General features: G+C 45.6%; 1 protein-coding gene across 1 annotated transcript in view; it reads left to right on the top strand.

Moving 5' to 3' along the window:
- LMF1 (lipase maturation factor 1) overlaps window positions 1-15,219 on the top strand; it is a 293,630-nt gene that overhangs the window by 111,638 nt on the left and 166,773 nt on the right. Inside the window, exon 7 of the mRNA XM_019542136.1 lies at window positions 4,728-4,793. Coding sequence (XP_019397681.1) covers window positions 4,728-4,793 — 66 coding nt within the window. The remainder of the gene's footprint in view (window positions 1-4,727; window positions 4,794-15,219) is intronic.

The raw sequence follows: 15,219 nt of genomic DNA, 5'->3' as shown, positions 1-15,219 counted from the left end.
GCGAGCTCACGGCCGCTCGCAGGGCCATCCGTGACACTCAGCTTTAAAAGATGGCACCTCAAACTCTCGCTAGAAATATTGCAATTGAGTTTTCAGTGGTTGGATCTTGCCATACCTCTGTCCAGTGGATTGAAGAGCCCTGGTTATCAAATACCTGCTCTCCATTTAGCTGCTTCCAGATTGCAATCAAATCACCCATTAACCTTCCCTCCGAGAACTCAGTACATCGAGTGCTGAAGTGTTTTACCATTAGACGTGTTTCCCAAATGTCTAATCTTTCTCATGACTGTTCCCTGAACCCTCTCCAATTTTTAGACATCCCTTCTTGGAACGGGGGAAGCCAGAGCTCGACGTTGTATTGCAGGTGCGGAGGTAACCGGATCCCCTTGTTCCTCGTTGCTGTTCCCCTGGTTATACATCCAGAGAATGTGTTCACTCTCTTGGCTTGAATGAAACTGGGGGCTCATGTTCACTGATTATTTCTACCTCCCCTCTGCTTCCCCTCAACGTCTTTTTTCTTCCAAGATGCTGCTTTCCAGGATAGAGTTCCCCATCCTGGCATGTTGGGCTTTATTCCTTGTTCCTGTGCCTTCCCTACCCTGAATTGCACATACTTTGCTTGCCCCCAGCTCACCAAGAAACCCAAATTGTTGCGTCTCTCTAGCATATTTATCCCTCCCACCAGCTTTGTGTTATCTGAAGATTTTGCTGCCTTCCAGGTCCCTGATAAAAGCATTAGCTAGTGCCAGGGGTGTAGGTTGTAGCTGTGTTGGTCTAAGGACATAGGTAGACAAGGGTCTTTGGGTAAATGTAATATCTTTTATTAGCCCAACTCAAATAGTCGGAAAAACCCTTAGCTGGTGCCAGGCGTGGCAGGGACCTTGATGGAAACGGATCTGCTTGATGCTGATTCTTCATTTACTGCTGGGTTTTGTGACATCACGGCTAGTTTTTAATCCACTTAAAGCGTGCTCTGTTGATGCTGGGTTTTTTTTTTTTAATTGCTCTGGTTTTTTTAATCAAAATGTTGTGTGCTCCTTACAGAAGTCTTAACTCTGCTACCTCAACACTGTTCCCTTTACCAGCCAAACATGCCACGTCATAAAGATATCTGACATGTTTGTCAAGACCTGTTTTCCACAAGCCCATTCTGACTGCCTTAATTATATTACTTTCTTCTAGTCCTTTATTAAACAAGTCCTGGATCAGGCTCCATAAATCCGAGATGTCCTTGGGTGCTTTCATGATAAGCTCCCATTACTTCTCGTCAAGGGCTTGTATTTCCCATGGTTGGTAGTTCATCAGAAGAGCTGTTAAGTTTCTTTTTAGTATCAGGGGTGTAGGTTGTAGTTGTGTTGGTCTAAGGGAATAGGCAGACAAGGTTTTTTGGGTAAATCCGGTATCTTTTATTAAACCAACTCAAATAGTTCAAAAACTTCTTAGCAAGCTTTCGGGCACAAACACTCTTCATCCTTCTGTCATCTCCTTGGTTGGCTACAGGGTCAAGCCCCTTGAGAGAGGCTTTCCAAGAATTGTTTAGCTGGTCGATCTCCCATCTTTGCAACCATATTGTGTTGGGATTTCATCTGAGTTATATTGGGTCTTCATAGGCTTTCCATAATTCCCTCTGACATCTTCCCTACACCTCTGTGAAATAAAGGAGCCCCTAACTGAATTTCAATCGGTGAAAAGGAATAGTGACAGGCTAGATCCTAAAGTGGTAGAAAGTGGTACATCTGCTTCACCTTCAACTACTAATTCATGCCAGTTGAGGAGCTGGCTTCTTATAACTTGTGCTTTGAGTCTCTGAAATACATATATATTTTTTTAAGGTTATCGGTTCTACCAGTAAGTACTGTCAGGATCTCCAAATACCTTCCCACACTGCATTTCTGCTTTTCTTTTTCTTCCTTCCTTACCTCGCTGCTGATGCACCTGGTTGCGAAGCACCCTGGGCCGTGTGTTGTTATCCCGTGCCGAATCAGGGTGTGCATACAGCACCTGCTACCTGAGGCCTGACCCTTCACCTGCAGCTCCCCAATCTGGTTTTAGGTCTGTTCTGCTCCTCTTCTTGCTACTTCCTATTTTATTAGCTGGCAGCCGACTCCTGCTTTTCACGTTCTATCTTTCTTCAGGGTCTGAAAGTGTCTGCCTGCGTGTCTGAGCACAGTGGAGTCCAGAGACAGCCCCAAACAACGTTTCATAAAAGACCTGCAGGAGCACGTGGTCTGGGTTACGAGCGTTTCCGTCTGCGCTTGAGAAACCCATAATATTGTTTTCTGAAACGTTGAATGCATCAGCGGAACCAGTTCCCCTCGCTCCGTTACAGCAACAGCCCTTTGCTCTACACCATCTAGTGCCCATCAGATGAACCTGTCCAGGGGCAGGGAGTATCCTATTGTTTTTTATTCTGTGGTTATGCAGCGCCAAACATGCCAATGTCCCTGTGATGCTCCGAGACCCCACGGTAATATGGAAAAATGCTTATCCTAAGGTGGCAGGCGACTGGTCGTGGTGTTCATGTTCGTGAGCATGAGAAGGATTTTCATTTTCTTGCTTGCCAGCCTGCAAGTCTGAAGTTGGGCCCTGAAAATGAGTAGCTGTTGTTTGGAAATCCCAGGCTTCGATCTTTTGTATCACAAGGATAATAAAGTCTTCAGGATGCTGTCCCAGGACACAAGCGTGCTTTTCTGCCAAAGCAATGGTATAATTAAGGTAATATAGGGAGGTAGGCAAATCTCCCCTAATTGTGTGCAGACGATAGAGCTTGGCTCAGCCTTTTGACTAGTGAAGCTTTCCTCAATTTGGGATATTGTGATCCTAATCAGAGACCTTTAACCGCACATCAAAGCAGATGCTCCGAACCTGCATACCTTGGGGCTGGCATGGCCTGATTGCACGGCGTCGTTAGCAGGCTCATCTCTGACCAGGTGTCTTTGCTGCTGTGGACGACTGATTCCTTTTTTTTTCCAGTCTTCATCGCTGAGGGAAAGAAATTTAATCCTAATATTACTGCCGGCCATGGAGCGGAGCCGCTGATTTGGAAATTTCACTCTGTTGTTGCTCTGTGATATCAGTGCAGGGCAACCTCTGCTACCTGCTTATTTTGCTGCCGATCTCTAACCTGAGGTAAAGCAGACCTGTCATTAGTGTAGCCATCTGTGTTTAAATCTATTGGCTTCCTTCCCCTTGTCCTCTTTTGTTTCCCTAATTACATTGATTGCATCAAAATGTCCATCGCAGGTCCTCTACTTAGTTCCCAGAGTGGTGCATCCTGTCCTCTTGCTTTGTTTTAATATTAAATCTTAATATGAGAACCCAGGGGGCCCAAGCCATTGAGAGAGAGGGGGGTGTGATGGATCCTGAGCTCCCAAGTCTGAGTGCATTTGAGTTTGAAGCAATCGGGACTCGTGGGAGAGGTGATATCTTTTGTTAAGACCAACTCAATTTTTGCAAAAAAGTAAAATCTTCGAAGGTCACTTTTCAGTTCATCCAGGGCTGCGTGAGCCTGTGTGTCAGACCCTTTCCGCTCCTTTCAGGGCTTGCTTTGCTTCTCTTTCTACTTCATGCCCCTGCAACGGGGGCGTCCATGGGGAGATGGGGGGCTCAGCAGCCCGTGAATGGAGGCTGCCAGTCATCGCAGACTGGCTCGACCTGGTGTCTGGGTCTAGCCGTGGGGTCCCTGGGTCTGGCTTCTCCATTCTAGGTACCCGTTGCCGTCATCCTTTGCTCACGGTATTTGTATCGCATAAGTATCTGGCTGCCCTAATTGGGGCTCGGAGCCCTGTTGTGCTACGGCTGTGCACCAGCAATAAACGGGCAACCCCATCTGAAAGGGCTCACAACCAAAGCAATCGAATTACCAGATGGAGATTAAATAGCATTGTTTGGCAACCCAGCTTTCCCTCTCTCTCACTTCCCCAAGGCTGACATGGGCTGAAGAGAGGGAAATACAAATGCACGCTTTTCTTTTTATAACTACTGATAAGGCGGCCTTGCCTCTCATCTTGGCAATACGCCCCGGCTCTTTCCCTCCTACCTAGCACCACTGCCTTGACCTCACAAGTCCCTCCTAGACTTGCACAGTATTCGTTACTGCTAGAAACACCACGCACAGGATTAGCAACTCTGTTTGGTCCCAGATAACGAGGACTCCTGTTTCCCTGATGCACCACGTGCCGCTCTGTCCCAGGATCTGTTATCATACCATCCGTCCCCTGTCGCCCATGTACCAATGTGTTGTGTTCCCCTGAGCTTTATATGCCCAATTATTTAAGCTCAACAGGAACCAGGACTCATGGTAGTGGTGATGATATTTTTAATTAGGCCAGCTAGATTTTTGCAAAAAAAAATCTTTTTTTTTAAAGAATTTTTTTTGGTCCAAATCTAGTTGGTCTAATAAAAGATATCACTGCGACCACGAGTCGTGGTTCCTTTTGCCTGTAGACCAATACAGCTACAACCCAGATGCCTTAAGATCAATAGGAAATGGGAAGGACCTTGTAGCTTGAAAACTTCCTTTCCAAAGACCCCAAAGGATGATAAATGAAATACGGGCCCAGAAGTACCATGGCCCCTAAAAAATGGTAGTTCTACCCCGTGCCACTTTCCATTGATAACGTACGGTTCACACTCTGTGGTTTCACCAACGTGTTTCTCATGCTGAGATGCTAATTTGGAGCATAAAGGAAATGAAATAATTGGTTTTTTGGTTTTTTTTCTTGCAGGGGTTGATTAAAATCCGAGGTGACCGCTGCTGGAGGGACTTGACCTGCATGTATTATCATTATGAGGTAAGTGGTTTCTTGTGTACTTTACTCTGCAGGTAAATCTCTTTTCCCTATGTCTCGACTTCTAGCCGGTCGCAGTTGTTTCCTAGGCTGATGTTTCTGGGGATTTCTCTTGAACGTAATCAGTAACCATGTGTGAGCTCTAAAACGCAGCTTTGTTCCCCCCACAAACCCATGAAACCCATTCCTCCCTCTCTGGTTTGAATCAGGAGTCACACCATGAGACCCAGTGGAGTTCCCCACTGCATAAAAGTACCTCCAGTGGAGACCCGTCTTTTCTGTTGGATTTCTGTAGGTATTTTGGGTTGTTTCCCTCCGAAACATTTTTAGCTTTATGCAACTGAATGAAGTTTTTCACAAGCCTTTCTAATGAGCGCACAAAGGTTTATTATGCTTGGAAGGACTGATTTAATGAGCCAGCTTCCTGCCCATGAAATTTGGAGGAACCAGTTGCAGTCATATCGTATCGTTAGCGCTGGCGCTCAGAAGCGGCGCCAGATGAATGGGCTTTGCAACCGGTGGACCGTCTTGTTCATTTTGGGTAGATGGAATATCTGCTCGCTTTTTTTCTTTTCTTTTTTTTTGCCTCCCAAGTGGGGTGCTTTTATATAGTCCAGGCTCGATGTTTTAAAAAATGACTAGTCATTTGTAATTGTCTCTGTTTTTTCAGTAGTCAAGTCCAGGCCTCCTGAAGGGAAACGATTTTTCAGCAAACAGGTGCTCAACACTTCCTAGGACTGAGGCCTCTTTCCGGAGCATCAGGTCGATACCCCAAAACTGAGGCTCTCCAAGTTGCTAGTGGCTTTTGAAAAAATCTTGGCTCATGTTTTGGTTTCCTCCCTTGCTTGAGGTTTGCACTGAAGTCAGTAGGAGCTTGTTCCAGTCAGGACTGTGTAACAGGCTTGGGATCTGGCCTTAAGAGCTATCGTATGGGTGAGAGGAAATATAGGAAATTCCTCCACAGCGTTGTTAAACAGACTTAGTTTCTTCTTCCAAAATGCAGGTGTACTTGAGCAAAAATGGGGCACACACACAAGTGCTATGAATGATGCTGAGCTTGAATCATTTGGATCTCCTTAGATATCTATATGCTGTTTTCTTTGCTTGCTGAAATCCATCCTAGCGATTTTTCTTTTGCAGAGAATACCCACCACAATTCGTAATCGGGCTCCAGGAACTTATTACAAAAAGAGCAGAAACACCCTGAATTTTTATGGCCATAATCTGGATTTGCAGCTGATCACAACTCAGGATTAGGAGGAGGAAGATACCGGGAAAATGGTCAGATAAATCTGGTTCCTTGGGTGCATAATCAAGTTAACTCAGTGAAAGGGGCTGTATCCCAGCCCAAAGTGCTGTCCACACCAATCATATGTCAGAACAAGGCCTTAATTTCCAAAACACAAGAAATGAGATAAACGTGACCAGTTGCTAGTAACATTTCCTTTTACCATTTTTAGGCTAGTCAAATGGGACTGAATTCTGTGAAATAAATGTGCAGGGTGCTAGGTTGGAAACCCAATTGTGACGTTTTTGGTTATTAACCTATTTTTGGTATGTATATATTTATTTTAAATATTGAAAGGAGATATTGCATATGGGTAACAAGCAGCGAGGCTGGCATAGCATAGTGTCATTTCTATTATTCTTCTGTTGCCATTAATTAATTGAGTTCTTTGGAGTTGTCATAATGCATGTGGGCATCTAAAGGTTTTAGATGTGCAGACCCTGCAGGGGTACCCAAAGCTGGCCACGGCAGACTGTCCCCAGCTGTCTTCTGCTTTGGGAGGGTAACAAAAGCCCCTGGGACTATTCAGACAAAATCCAACTCAACCCAAGATCACTGGGATCCCATCACCATCTCCCTCGAGTGACCCAAACCTTCAACAGTCATCCTGAGTCGTCTTAAAAAAAATTGGAAATCAAAACCAGAATCAGTTCTGAAGCCCGGAAAGTTAATTGAGACCAGTTCCGTTGTGTCCATAATGTAGGATCACCCGCCTGCAGAAATAAGTAATCAGGAAGAGGGGCACAGAGCAGATCACATTATCAATTATTCAAATCTACTACAGATAAAAGAAAGAGGTCAAATTGAAACTCTTGGAGATGAAGGACCATAATATACCTGCTGATTTTGAACTGCCCCCTCCTTCCCCCCCAGCACGCTGTTCTTATTACATTTTGGATAGAAATCTTTGACAAAATTCTCACCAGGCAGCCAGCCTAATGGGAAAGGAGCATTGAACTTGCTTGTTGTTTTTTCTCAGCGTTTGGTCTTTCAGATGAGACATGAAAGCAACAACCCAGCCATTTGGGGGTTATTAAAGTCCTGGAGCATAGACCAGTTCCACCTCTGGTAACATTTCTATTTGGTTGGTTCATCACAGGCAGCTTGACAGAGAGGCTGTAGCCCAGAAAAAAATATTCTTGGCATAATGCTGGCTTATATGTCCACCTGAAATAAAAACCCGTCACCCCCAACCCTGAAACTCTTGTCTTCTCCCTGGTTATTCTAAAGCCAGACCTTTCCATATCAACCTTTGTATCGCCAGGTTGTACCACTAATGATTTGCACCAGTGGAAAGAGTATCTTCATCCCTTTAGCAACTTAGTTCATGCCTATTTACCAGCTGCCATTCCAGTCCTGTTGTGGCCATGCTGCAGGGAGAAGGTGGCCTGGAGAAGTTCAGTACAGAAGGGTGAATCAGCATCAAATGAAATGGTGAGAGGAAAAGAGATGGAGAAGAGACCATAGACGCAGATGACTTTGCAAGGCAGGGAAGATACAGGACGGGGGAGGGTGCTCGTTTTGAAAATGATAAAACTGGGTCTTGGCCCAACTTGCAGGTGGAACGGAGCCAAGTTGAGCCTGGGTTGATGTCTCTTGGCCACCCCAGCTCTCGTCTTCCAGCCCTGTGTCCAATCCAAAATCTACATGTACTCACTTGCCAAGAGAATTAATAAAAACACATGGCCCCCGTCTCGTCCATGCCGAGCCTACGCTGCACTATTTATTTGTAGTAGAACTAGCAGCTACGCTTGTGGAAAATAACATTTCCACTTTGTTGGAAATCATGTATAAAATGTTTTTATGGCTTGGGTAATTAAACAGAGCGTACTTCCCCCCGCTTCCCTCCCTTTCTTTATAATGCTGGGGGCCTTAATCCAAGCCTTTATGGAGAGCCATTCCCCAGTTTCAGTTTGGATGGCTTCAGACCCTCTATTTATGCTGTTCTAAGGAGGAAATGGCCAAGCATACCGTTCACACTGAAATGGTGTTTTCCAGCCTGTGCTGCTTGCTAGATGATGGATGCTCCTTTTTCTTGAACAAGTAGGTGCACTCATGTAGCTGGAGGAGCGGAAGCAAAAAGACACTGGCGTTCACATAAAATGCAGGATATGTCTGATGTTTTCCCTTCTGCTTTTACATGCTTAACAGCCACTCAGCCAACCAGAAACCTGGAGACGGCAAGCAGAGAGTCTATAAATTAATCGTAGCTCAAAGTGCATCACAAGTTCTCTTCTCACCTTGGCCAGTCAGTTTGAGCAAGCTTCCTAACCACTTTCTGCCTTAGTGTCTCCACTTCTGAAAATGGCAATACTTATGTCTGTTGGTGAAGTCATGAGTTTTAATGACATGCTTATACTTTGGAAGGGACTTGGCATATACCTATACCCCTGCTTTGCGCACACAATAGAGCATGTACACCTTGCCAGTGAGGTGCACCTATGGGTTGAGTATTCGGATGCAGCAGGCAGACGTGTGTAAATGTGCATGCATAATGGTGAGTTAGCAGCTTTAGCATGTCATAGAAAATTCAGGTTGGAAGGGACTTCAGGAGGTCACATCTAGTCCGAACCCCTGCTCCAAACAGGACCAGCCCCATCTGTAGCATCCCAGCCTATATCATCTGACCTGCCGATTGCTACTGCTTGGTATTATTCATTAGCGCAGCAGGAACTGCTGGGGTCAGGTTAACTGTGCATTGTGCTTCTTCTAGTCCTTTGACCACTTGTTAAATTGGTGGCCTTTTGGCTATATTTGGTGAAAGCTGTTCATTGCCATTTATTTGCTTAAAGACTGTCCGTTTTTAGTAAATGTGAAGGTGGTGGTAGTCGTTATCGTTGTAGTCGTTGCCTATCGCCTATACGTATGCAGTTGCTTATAGAATAGAGCTAGTTAATGCTTATGCTGGAGCTATGGCTTTGTTCTTCCTTGGTTTTAACAGGCGCAGAAGCGGGTTCACAGAGCTGGGTGAGGCAGGTGCCATGCCCTTTTGCAACTCCCCTGCAATGGGGAATCCCCACTTATCTTCTTGCTAATTGAGCTGGCTTCTGTGCCATTTTCCACGCAACCTCTGGCTGGAAATGGCAGGATTTGGTTGCAAGAGCATTGCTGAGCTGGAGGTTGTTCCTGGGGCACTCTGGGTTGGTGGACGTTTGCCATCTGGAGCAGATTAGGGTAGCCTTCTGGACTGCTCTAACTTGCATCAGGATTGAGGGCTCAGCAGAGGTCCTGTCTGACTCCAAGGGGCTGCTTTCTGGTCCATGCTTCTCCATATTGAGAACAGCACAGGCTCTGGCCCACCGTTTGCCAATTCTGGTTTTCCGCTCAGTTGGCATAAAGGCGATGGCTGTATGTGCTCCAATTAGGGAAGTCCCAATGAAGGGCTGATAGCTGGAACAGCCGTCCATGGGTGCAGATGTCCGAACGGTGCTCTCATTTTGTGGAACACCTTGCAGCCATATGTGCTGGCACAGGAGGGGAAAGACACATATGCAAAGTCAAACACAGTCCAAGCAGAGCCCGTGTTCCTCGTTTCCAGCCGAGGAGGTGATCAGATAATCTGTGCTTGCATCTTTTCTCCTGCCAGGGGGCTGGTGTAAAGTCCTTTCCCTGGGGTACCTTCTCCAGAGATGCGTTTTCATAGCAATTGTTCATGGACTGTTGCTGAACCATACACAGGGAGGATTGTGATAAAACAAAGCCTTTAGCTGGTAGGAGCTGCTTTGGAAGCAGCCAGAGCAGAAATGGCTGTGCTGAGGGAAGGAGAGAGAACAGAAAGAGGGTAAAAGTTGGAGAGAGTCCAGAGGAGGGTAACAAAAATGGTTTGGGGGCTGGGGGACAGGCCTGGTGAGGAGAGGCTGAGGGAAATGGGCTGATTGAGTCTGCAGAAGAGAAGACGGAGGGGGATTGAACAGCGGCCGCCACCTCCCTGCAGGGGGACTGCAAAGAAGATGGAGCTGGACTGGTCTCAGTGGGGGCAAACAACAGGACAAGGAGCAATGGGCTCAAGCTGCAGCAAGGGAAGTTGAGGTTGGATATTAGGGAAAACTCTCACTAGGAGGGTGGTGAAGCACTGGTGGAGTCTCCATTCTTGGGGGTTTTGAAGACTTGGCTCAACAAGACTTTGGCTGAGCTGATGTAGTTGAGGCTGGTCCTGCTTGGAGCAGGGGGTTGGACGATGTGACCTCCCAAGGTCCCTTCCACCACTCATTTTCTATGGTTGTCTATATTTCTGTGACAATGGAGCCATCTTTACCCCAGCTTTTGTTTGAATCTGGAGCCATGCAAGAAAGAGTGAGGTCCATAGAGCCCAGGCAGTGCCCTTCCCTCCCTGCCTCGTGTGACCTGAATTGGGGTATTCAAGCAGAAGCCAACCAGAGACTCCACTGGTTCTGGGTTGTAGCCGAAGAGAGACCTTTGGTTATTCCAGATGTGCAAGAAGGGCTCTTACTGAATCTGTCCGGGGTTGCTGTTTGCTCCAACCCCCTCCTGTCCCAGTGCTGGCAAAGCAAGGCTGCAGGTCGAGACATGCAGCATTTTGTTGTTGACCCGAGATGAGGCTTGAGGAAATGAGGTTCCTTTGTCAGCTTGCCATATTTTCCTGTGTAGAAGATGAGTAGCATAACTGAGGATGGGTGACACAAGGCACCAGCTATGGGCACCAACGTAGAAGGGGGCACAAGAATGACAGATGCTGCCTGGTTCCCCCTCCAGATGTGCCTGCCTTGGTTAATATTTTGCCTGTCCATCCATCCTGCAATCTCAGGCTTTTGCCTGCATGGGTGCATGAAGCCTCATGATGCCTTGCAGATTAGACAGGATAGTGCATGCAGGCAGGTGTGGGAGGGAGGAGCAGAAAGGCAAAGAAACTCCTAGCACGTGTATGGGGCTAGGTTGGGAATGGGCTTCTGGGTCTCTGCTCCTTCATCCAGAAGAGCATTGTTTCAGTCTGAGGTGGTGCTGTGCTTAGGATCGTGCTGAGATGCAAAGCCTAGATTGATGATTGCTAAATAGCAAATGCAAGAGCCCTTTGATTTTAAGAAGAATTTTTTAAAAAAAGGAAAAAAAGCATGGACGTTGCCCTACAAGCCTTTTTGGGGGTGGGAAGAGAAGCACTTGGGTCCTGCTTTAGGCCATCTGAGTTTGTCAGGCTGCCGGCAAAAGCCTTGTTGGTCTTTGTGTGAGAGCAGCACAAAATTAGGGGGTCACTTCTTGCAATTTCTATTAGTTGTTGCTAATTATTCTGCAACCATTTTCCTCAATAAGGCCTGTCAGTCAGTCCTCCAGCCTTTCGCGCACCGCAGATCTCCACTTCATCCAGAAAGCCCTCTAGAGCACAATGTCTTTTGTGCTTAATTATGGGCTCGCTGACTGATAGCTGTGCTGATAAAGCATGAGAAGGAAGTTTTCTGATTAGTTCCCATTTGTTTCTTTAACTACCCTTCTGATTTCTTCCCCTTCTTCCTCTTCCCTTGAGAAGGATTCATTAGATTTGTGGTATGTACAGTCCTTCCCTCCCCCCCACCCCTTTTTTAACCTGTTATGAAATGATAAGTAATTAAAAACTCATTACCTAGCAATTAATTTTCATGCAATGGCAAATTATTTATTTATTGCAACCTTAATGTTCTGGCATAGGTTATACTCTAAGTACTTGCATCTTAATAAGGACTCAGATGTTTCTGAAGCCCATTTAAGCTGGAAATCTGATCTCCCATTCAGAGCATCTGTTTAGTCACAAATTAATGAGGAAAAAAAAAAGAAAGCATTTATAATAAACATCCCAGGCATAATGCAGTGCATGGGTCTAGGAAGATTATTTTTAATAACTCATCCTAACGTGTATATAGCCCTATAATTTTACAAATATGGCACTTCATGGACATCATCTCTCTGCTGAACTGAGTTCTAACGGGATGAATGGTTAATGGGTGTTTAAGGTAGTAAATTGCATGCGCAAGCTCTTGTTTCAATTTGAGGGAGAACGCCATGAAGAGTATGGCTGGAGATGGATGCCAAAATATTGAGTAAGCCTTTCTGGGAATCATCTATTCCAGACAGAGAGCCAGGTCTTCCCCTTGGGGTAGATGGCAAAGTGGAAATGAGAACTCCTCCTATTGCAAGTATTTCTAGCCAACCGCCCCTCAAACTCCACTGCCTGCTGTCTGTCTTAGTTGCGGTTATGAAAAAAACATTTCATGTTCCAGTGAGCAGAGAAGGAATAGGCTTTCGTGCACGCCGTGTGAAACTTCCCCTGCCTCCTATGCGTGCCAGGAGAAGGGAGAAGACTTTTTTGTTTCAAGCCCCATGATAAAATATTGCTTGTAAAAACAGGTGTCTTGCAAATCCATAGCAGGTTGCTGAATAACGAATTGATTGGGACCTATATGCATTTAATTTCTTTGGGTATTAGAATTCATTGAAACAACATCCTGTCTGTCAGTGGAGAAGAGGATGGAGGGCATTGCAGGGCATCCCATCCATCAGTGGAGAAGAGGATGGAGGGCATTGAAGGGCATCCTGTCCATTGGTAACGAAGAGGATGAAGGGCAGGAGGGGAAGGAACTAGATCAGAGTGTGGCAAAGAAAGAAAGAAAATGCAAGAAAATAAACTAATGCAGTTAGCTACTTAGACCTATGGCTTCATAAACGTGGCTTTATAAACAGGGTGTATTAACCCTAACCCTACCCGTGAAGAGGTGTGGAAATCCAGTGGGATGTGTGTGCAGGTGTTTGCAATGTGATCCCACAAGGCAGCGGAGATCAAAGTAGGCCCCGCTTTGCCTTCAGTTCTGCTCGCGGCGCACACAACCGAGCTGTGCGGTAGCTGGGTACTGTAAAGGTCAGGGCTCCTTCAGGATCTGAATGTAAGAACAGATGGATTCTTTGCTGCCTTTAAAATTTGAAAATGAGGAAAATGTGATGGTCTGATGATTGTGTAGGTTCCAGATCCAAACCAAGGCTACTGGCACGAGAGCTTTTTGGTTACAAATTATTGCTATCTAACTCAGAGGGTGCCAAACCCCAAGGTATTTAGAGAGCTTTGAAGCGATCACTACTACTCTCATCCCGTTGACCCTGAAACAGAAGTTATGTGCGTGCAGTTTTCCAGGGAAACAGTGTTGTGCCAAATGCCATAATAGTTTGAGGTGATCTTTATCATGGGGAACAAATGCATTTTTGTGCTGGCAGTGGGTGGCAGTTGGGCGGTCAATAAATAAAGAAATCTGGCAATGCATTCTTAAAGGGACACTGTGCAGCATGGCAGAAAATCCAGGAGCGAGCCAGCTCGTTCTTCTGAGCAGATTTAGAAGAACCAAGGGAGATCTTGAAGGCATCATCCTGATGTGTAGCAGAGTATCTCCATAAGACAAGTTGCCTCCAAAGTGAAGAAATGTGTCCTTCAGATGGGTGGTACCTACTGGGGCCTTGTCTCTATTTTTATTTAAGTCCTCCTTGGCATAGATTTTATTTAACTCCTCCTTGGCATAGTTTCTTTCAATCTTGCGTCCAGGCTTGGGGAAAGACTGAAACAAGTGATCAACCTTAAGTGCATGCTCAAGTCCCACTGATTTCAAAGTTGCCTCGATTTCTAAGGATGCTTATAGACTAGGAGACAAGTGATCTAGGTTCTTCTCCATCTGCTGTCCTAGTACGCCTGTCTGTCCTTGGCCATGTGGCTTAATCTGTGTCACTTGGGGGCAAAAATTAGGAGAGGAGAAATGATACTAAACTTTCCTGCTCTTGTTCCATCCCATTCTGCAGCAGTGTCGGTTCACTCCTACTTTTCTTCTTGAAAACAAAGTGAATGCAGAGAGGCAGGTGGTTATTTTGTCTGATGGATTTTTGTAATATGGAGAGAGACAGGGAGGGAGAAGCCTTGTCAGGAGAAGTGGGGGGGGGTTTCAGCTTTGCCGCGGTTTGGAAGATTGCTCAAACCCACGATGACTTTGGTAATCCAGCCAGAGTTGTGGAGCACCACTCTGTTGACATCGTTCTGTTTTGTCCTGAGAAGAAATTGCATTGATATGCTGAAACACCACCATAAACATTAGCTGAACGCTTGGAGAGGGGGAAAAACTCAGCTGAAAGAGGCCACATCTTCCAAAGTCCCGTGTGCTTGTCACTTCCCCATAACGTCAGTGAGAGCCATGGGTGGGGAGCAGGTCTACAAATGAGCCCTGAGGACTGTTAGGCTCGGAAGCCAAGTTTAAGAATGGCAGGGTCCCTTTTGGAAGTGCTGTCGCTGGAGGTGCAAATGCCCCAATGTGCACCCACTATTTTTTTGCAAGGAGGAATGTGAACGCGAGTGTTGCAGAACCAAATTTTGGCCCCAAAGAGATGCTGAATCTTATTCAAACTAAAAATGAAGCCCCGGCATAGGCAAGAGGGTCCTGCGTATGTAGCAATGATTAAGGATGCTCCCATTCAATGTCCAGATGCCAAGTGAACTGCTTTTCCAAAATTAACATGTGCCATTGTAAAGCAGGAGTCTACTGTCAGCCGGCACCGGGTCCAGAATGCTCCCCTGTTATTCCAACGTATGCTTTTAAAAAGGGAGCAATGGGTGAAATCTTGACCCAGTTAAAGACAATTCTGCCATTGACTTCAGTGAGACCAGGATTTTTCTTCATAAGTTTCAGAAAAAGGGGGAGATGTGTCTATACATTCAAGCAAAGCCCCAGACAGAAGTGATATCTGAATATTACCTGTTAACTACATATCTGTTCATAAGAGTGACAGCTCATTTTTGGCCTGAGTACTGACATCCCAGTAGAGTAAACGGGACCTGAGATAAACACATTCCTGATTCATGGCCTGGAAAGTAACAGGAAGAAATAGAAGAAAGGTCTTGGATTGTTATGACATAGCAAATACTCCTTAAATACCACCAAGTTTGCATTTACTCATGCGCTTTAGTGAGCATAAGCCTATTTTAATGTGCATTAAATGTCACTGAAAAAAGCGCTATTTAAGCACGTTAATGCAGGCCAACGCTCATTTTCCTAGTACCTCACAATGGAGGTATTAGATTTAATGAGCATTAACTAAAGTGCTTTAATGTACATGTAGACACGTCCCAAGTTACTATCACTTTTTTAAAGCCTCTGAGTTATTTTCTCCTCGAGCCTTTCAGTTCAG

Source organism: Crocodylus porosus, unplaced genomic scaffold (assembly GCF_001723895.1).
Source record: "Crocodylus porosus isolate Cpor-Errol unplaced genomic scaffold, CroPor_comp1, whole genome shotgun sequence".
NCBI classification, from domain to species: Eukaryota; Metazoa; Chordata; order Crocodylia; family Crocodylidae; genus Crocodylus; species Crocodylus porosus.
The sequence above is the reverse complement of the archived record's forward strand: the minus strand, read 5'-3'. Positions and strand labels throughout refer to the sequence as shown.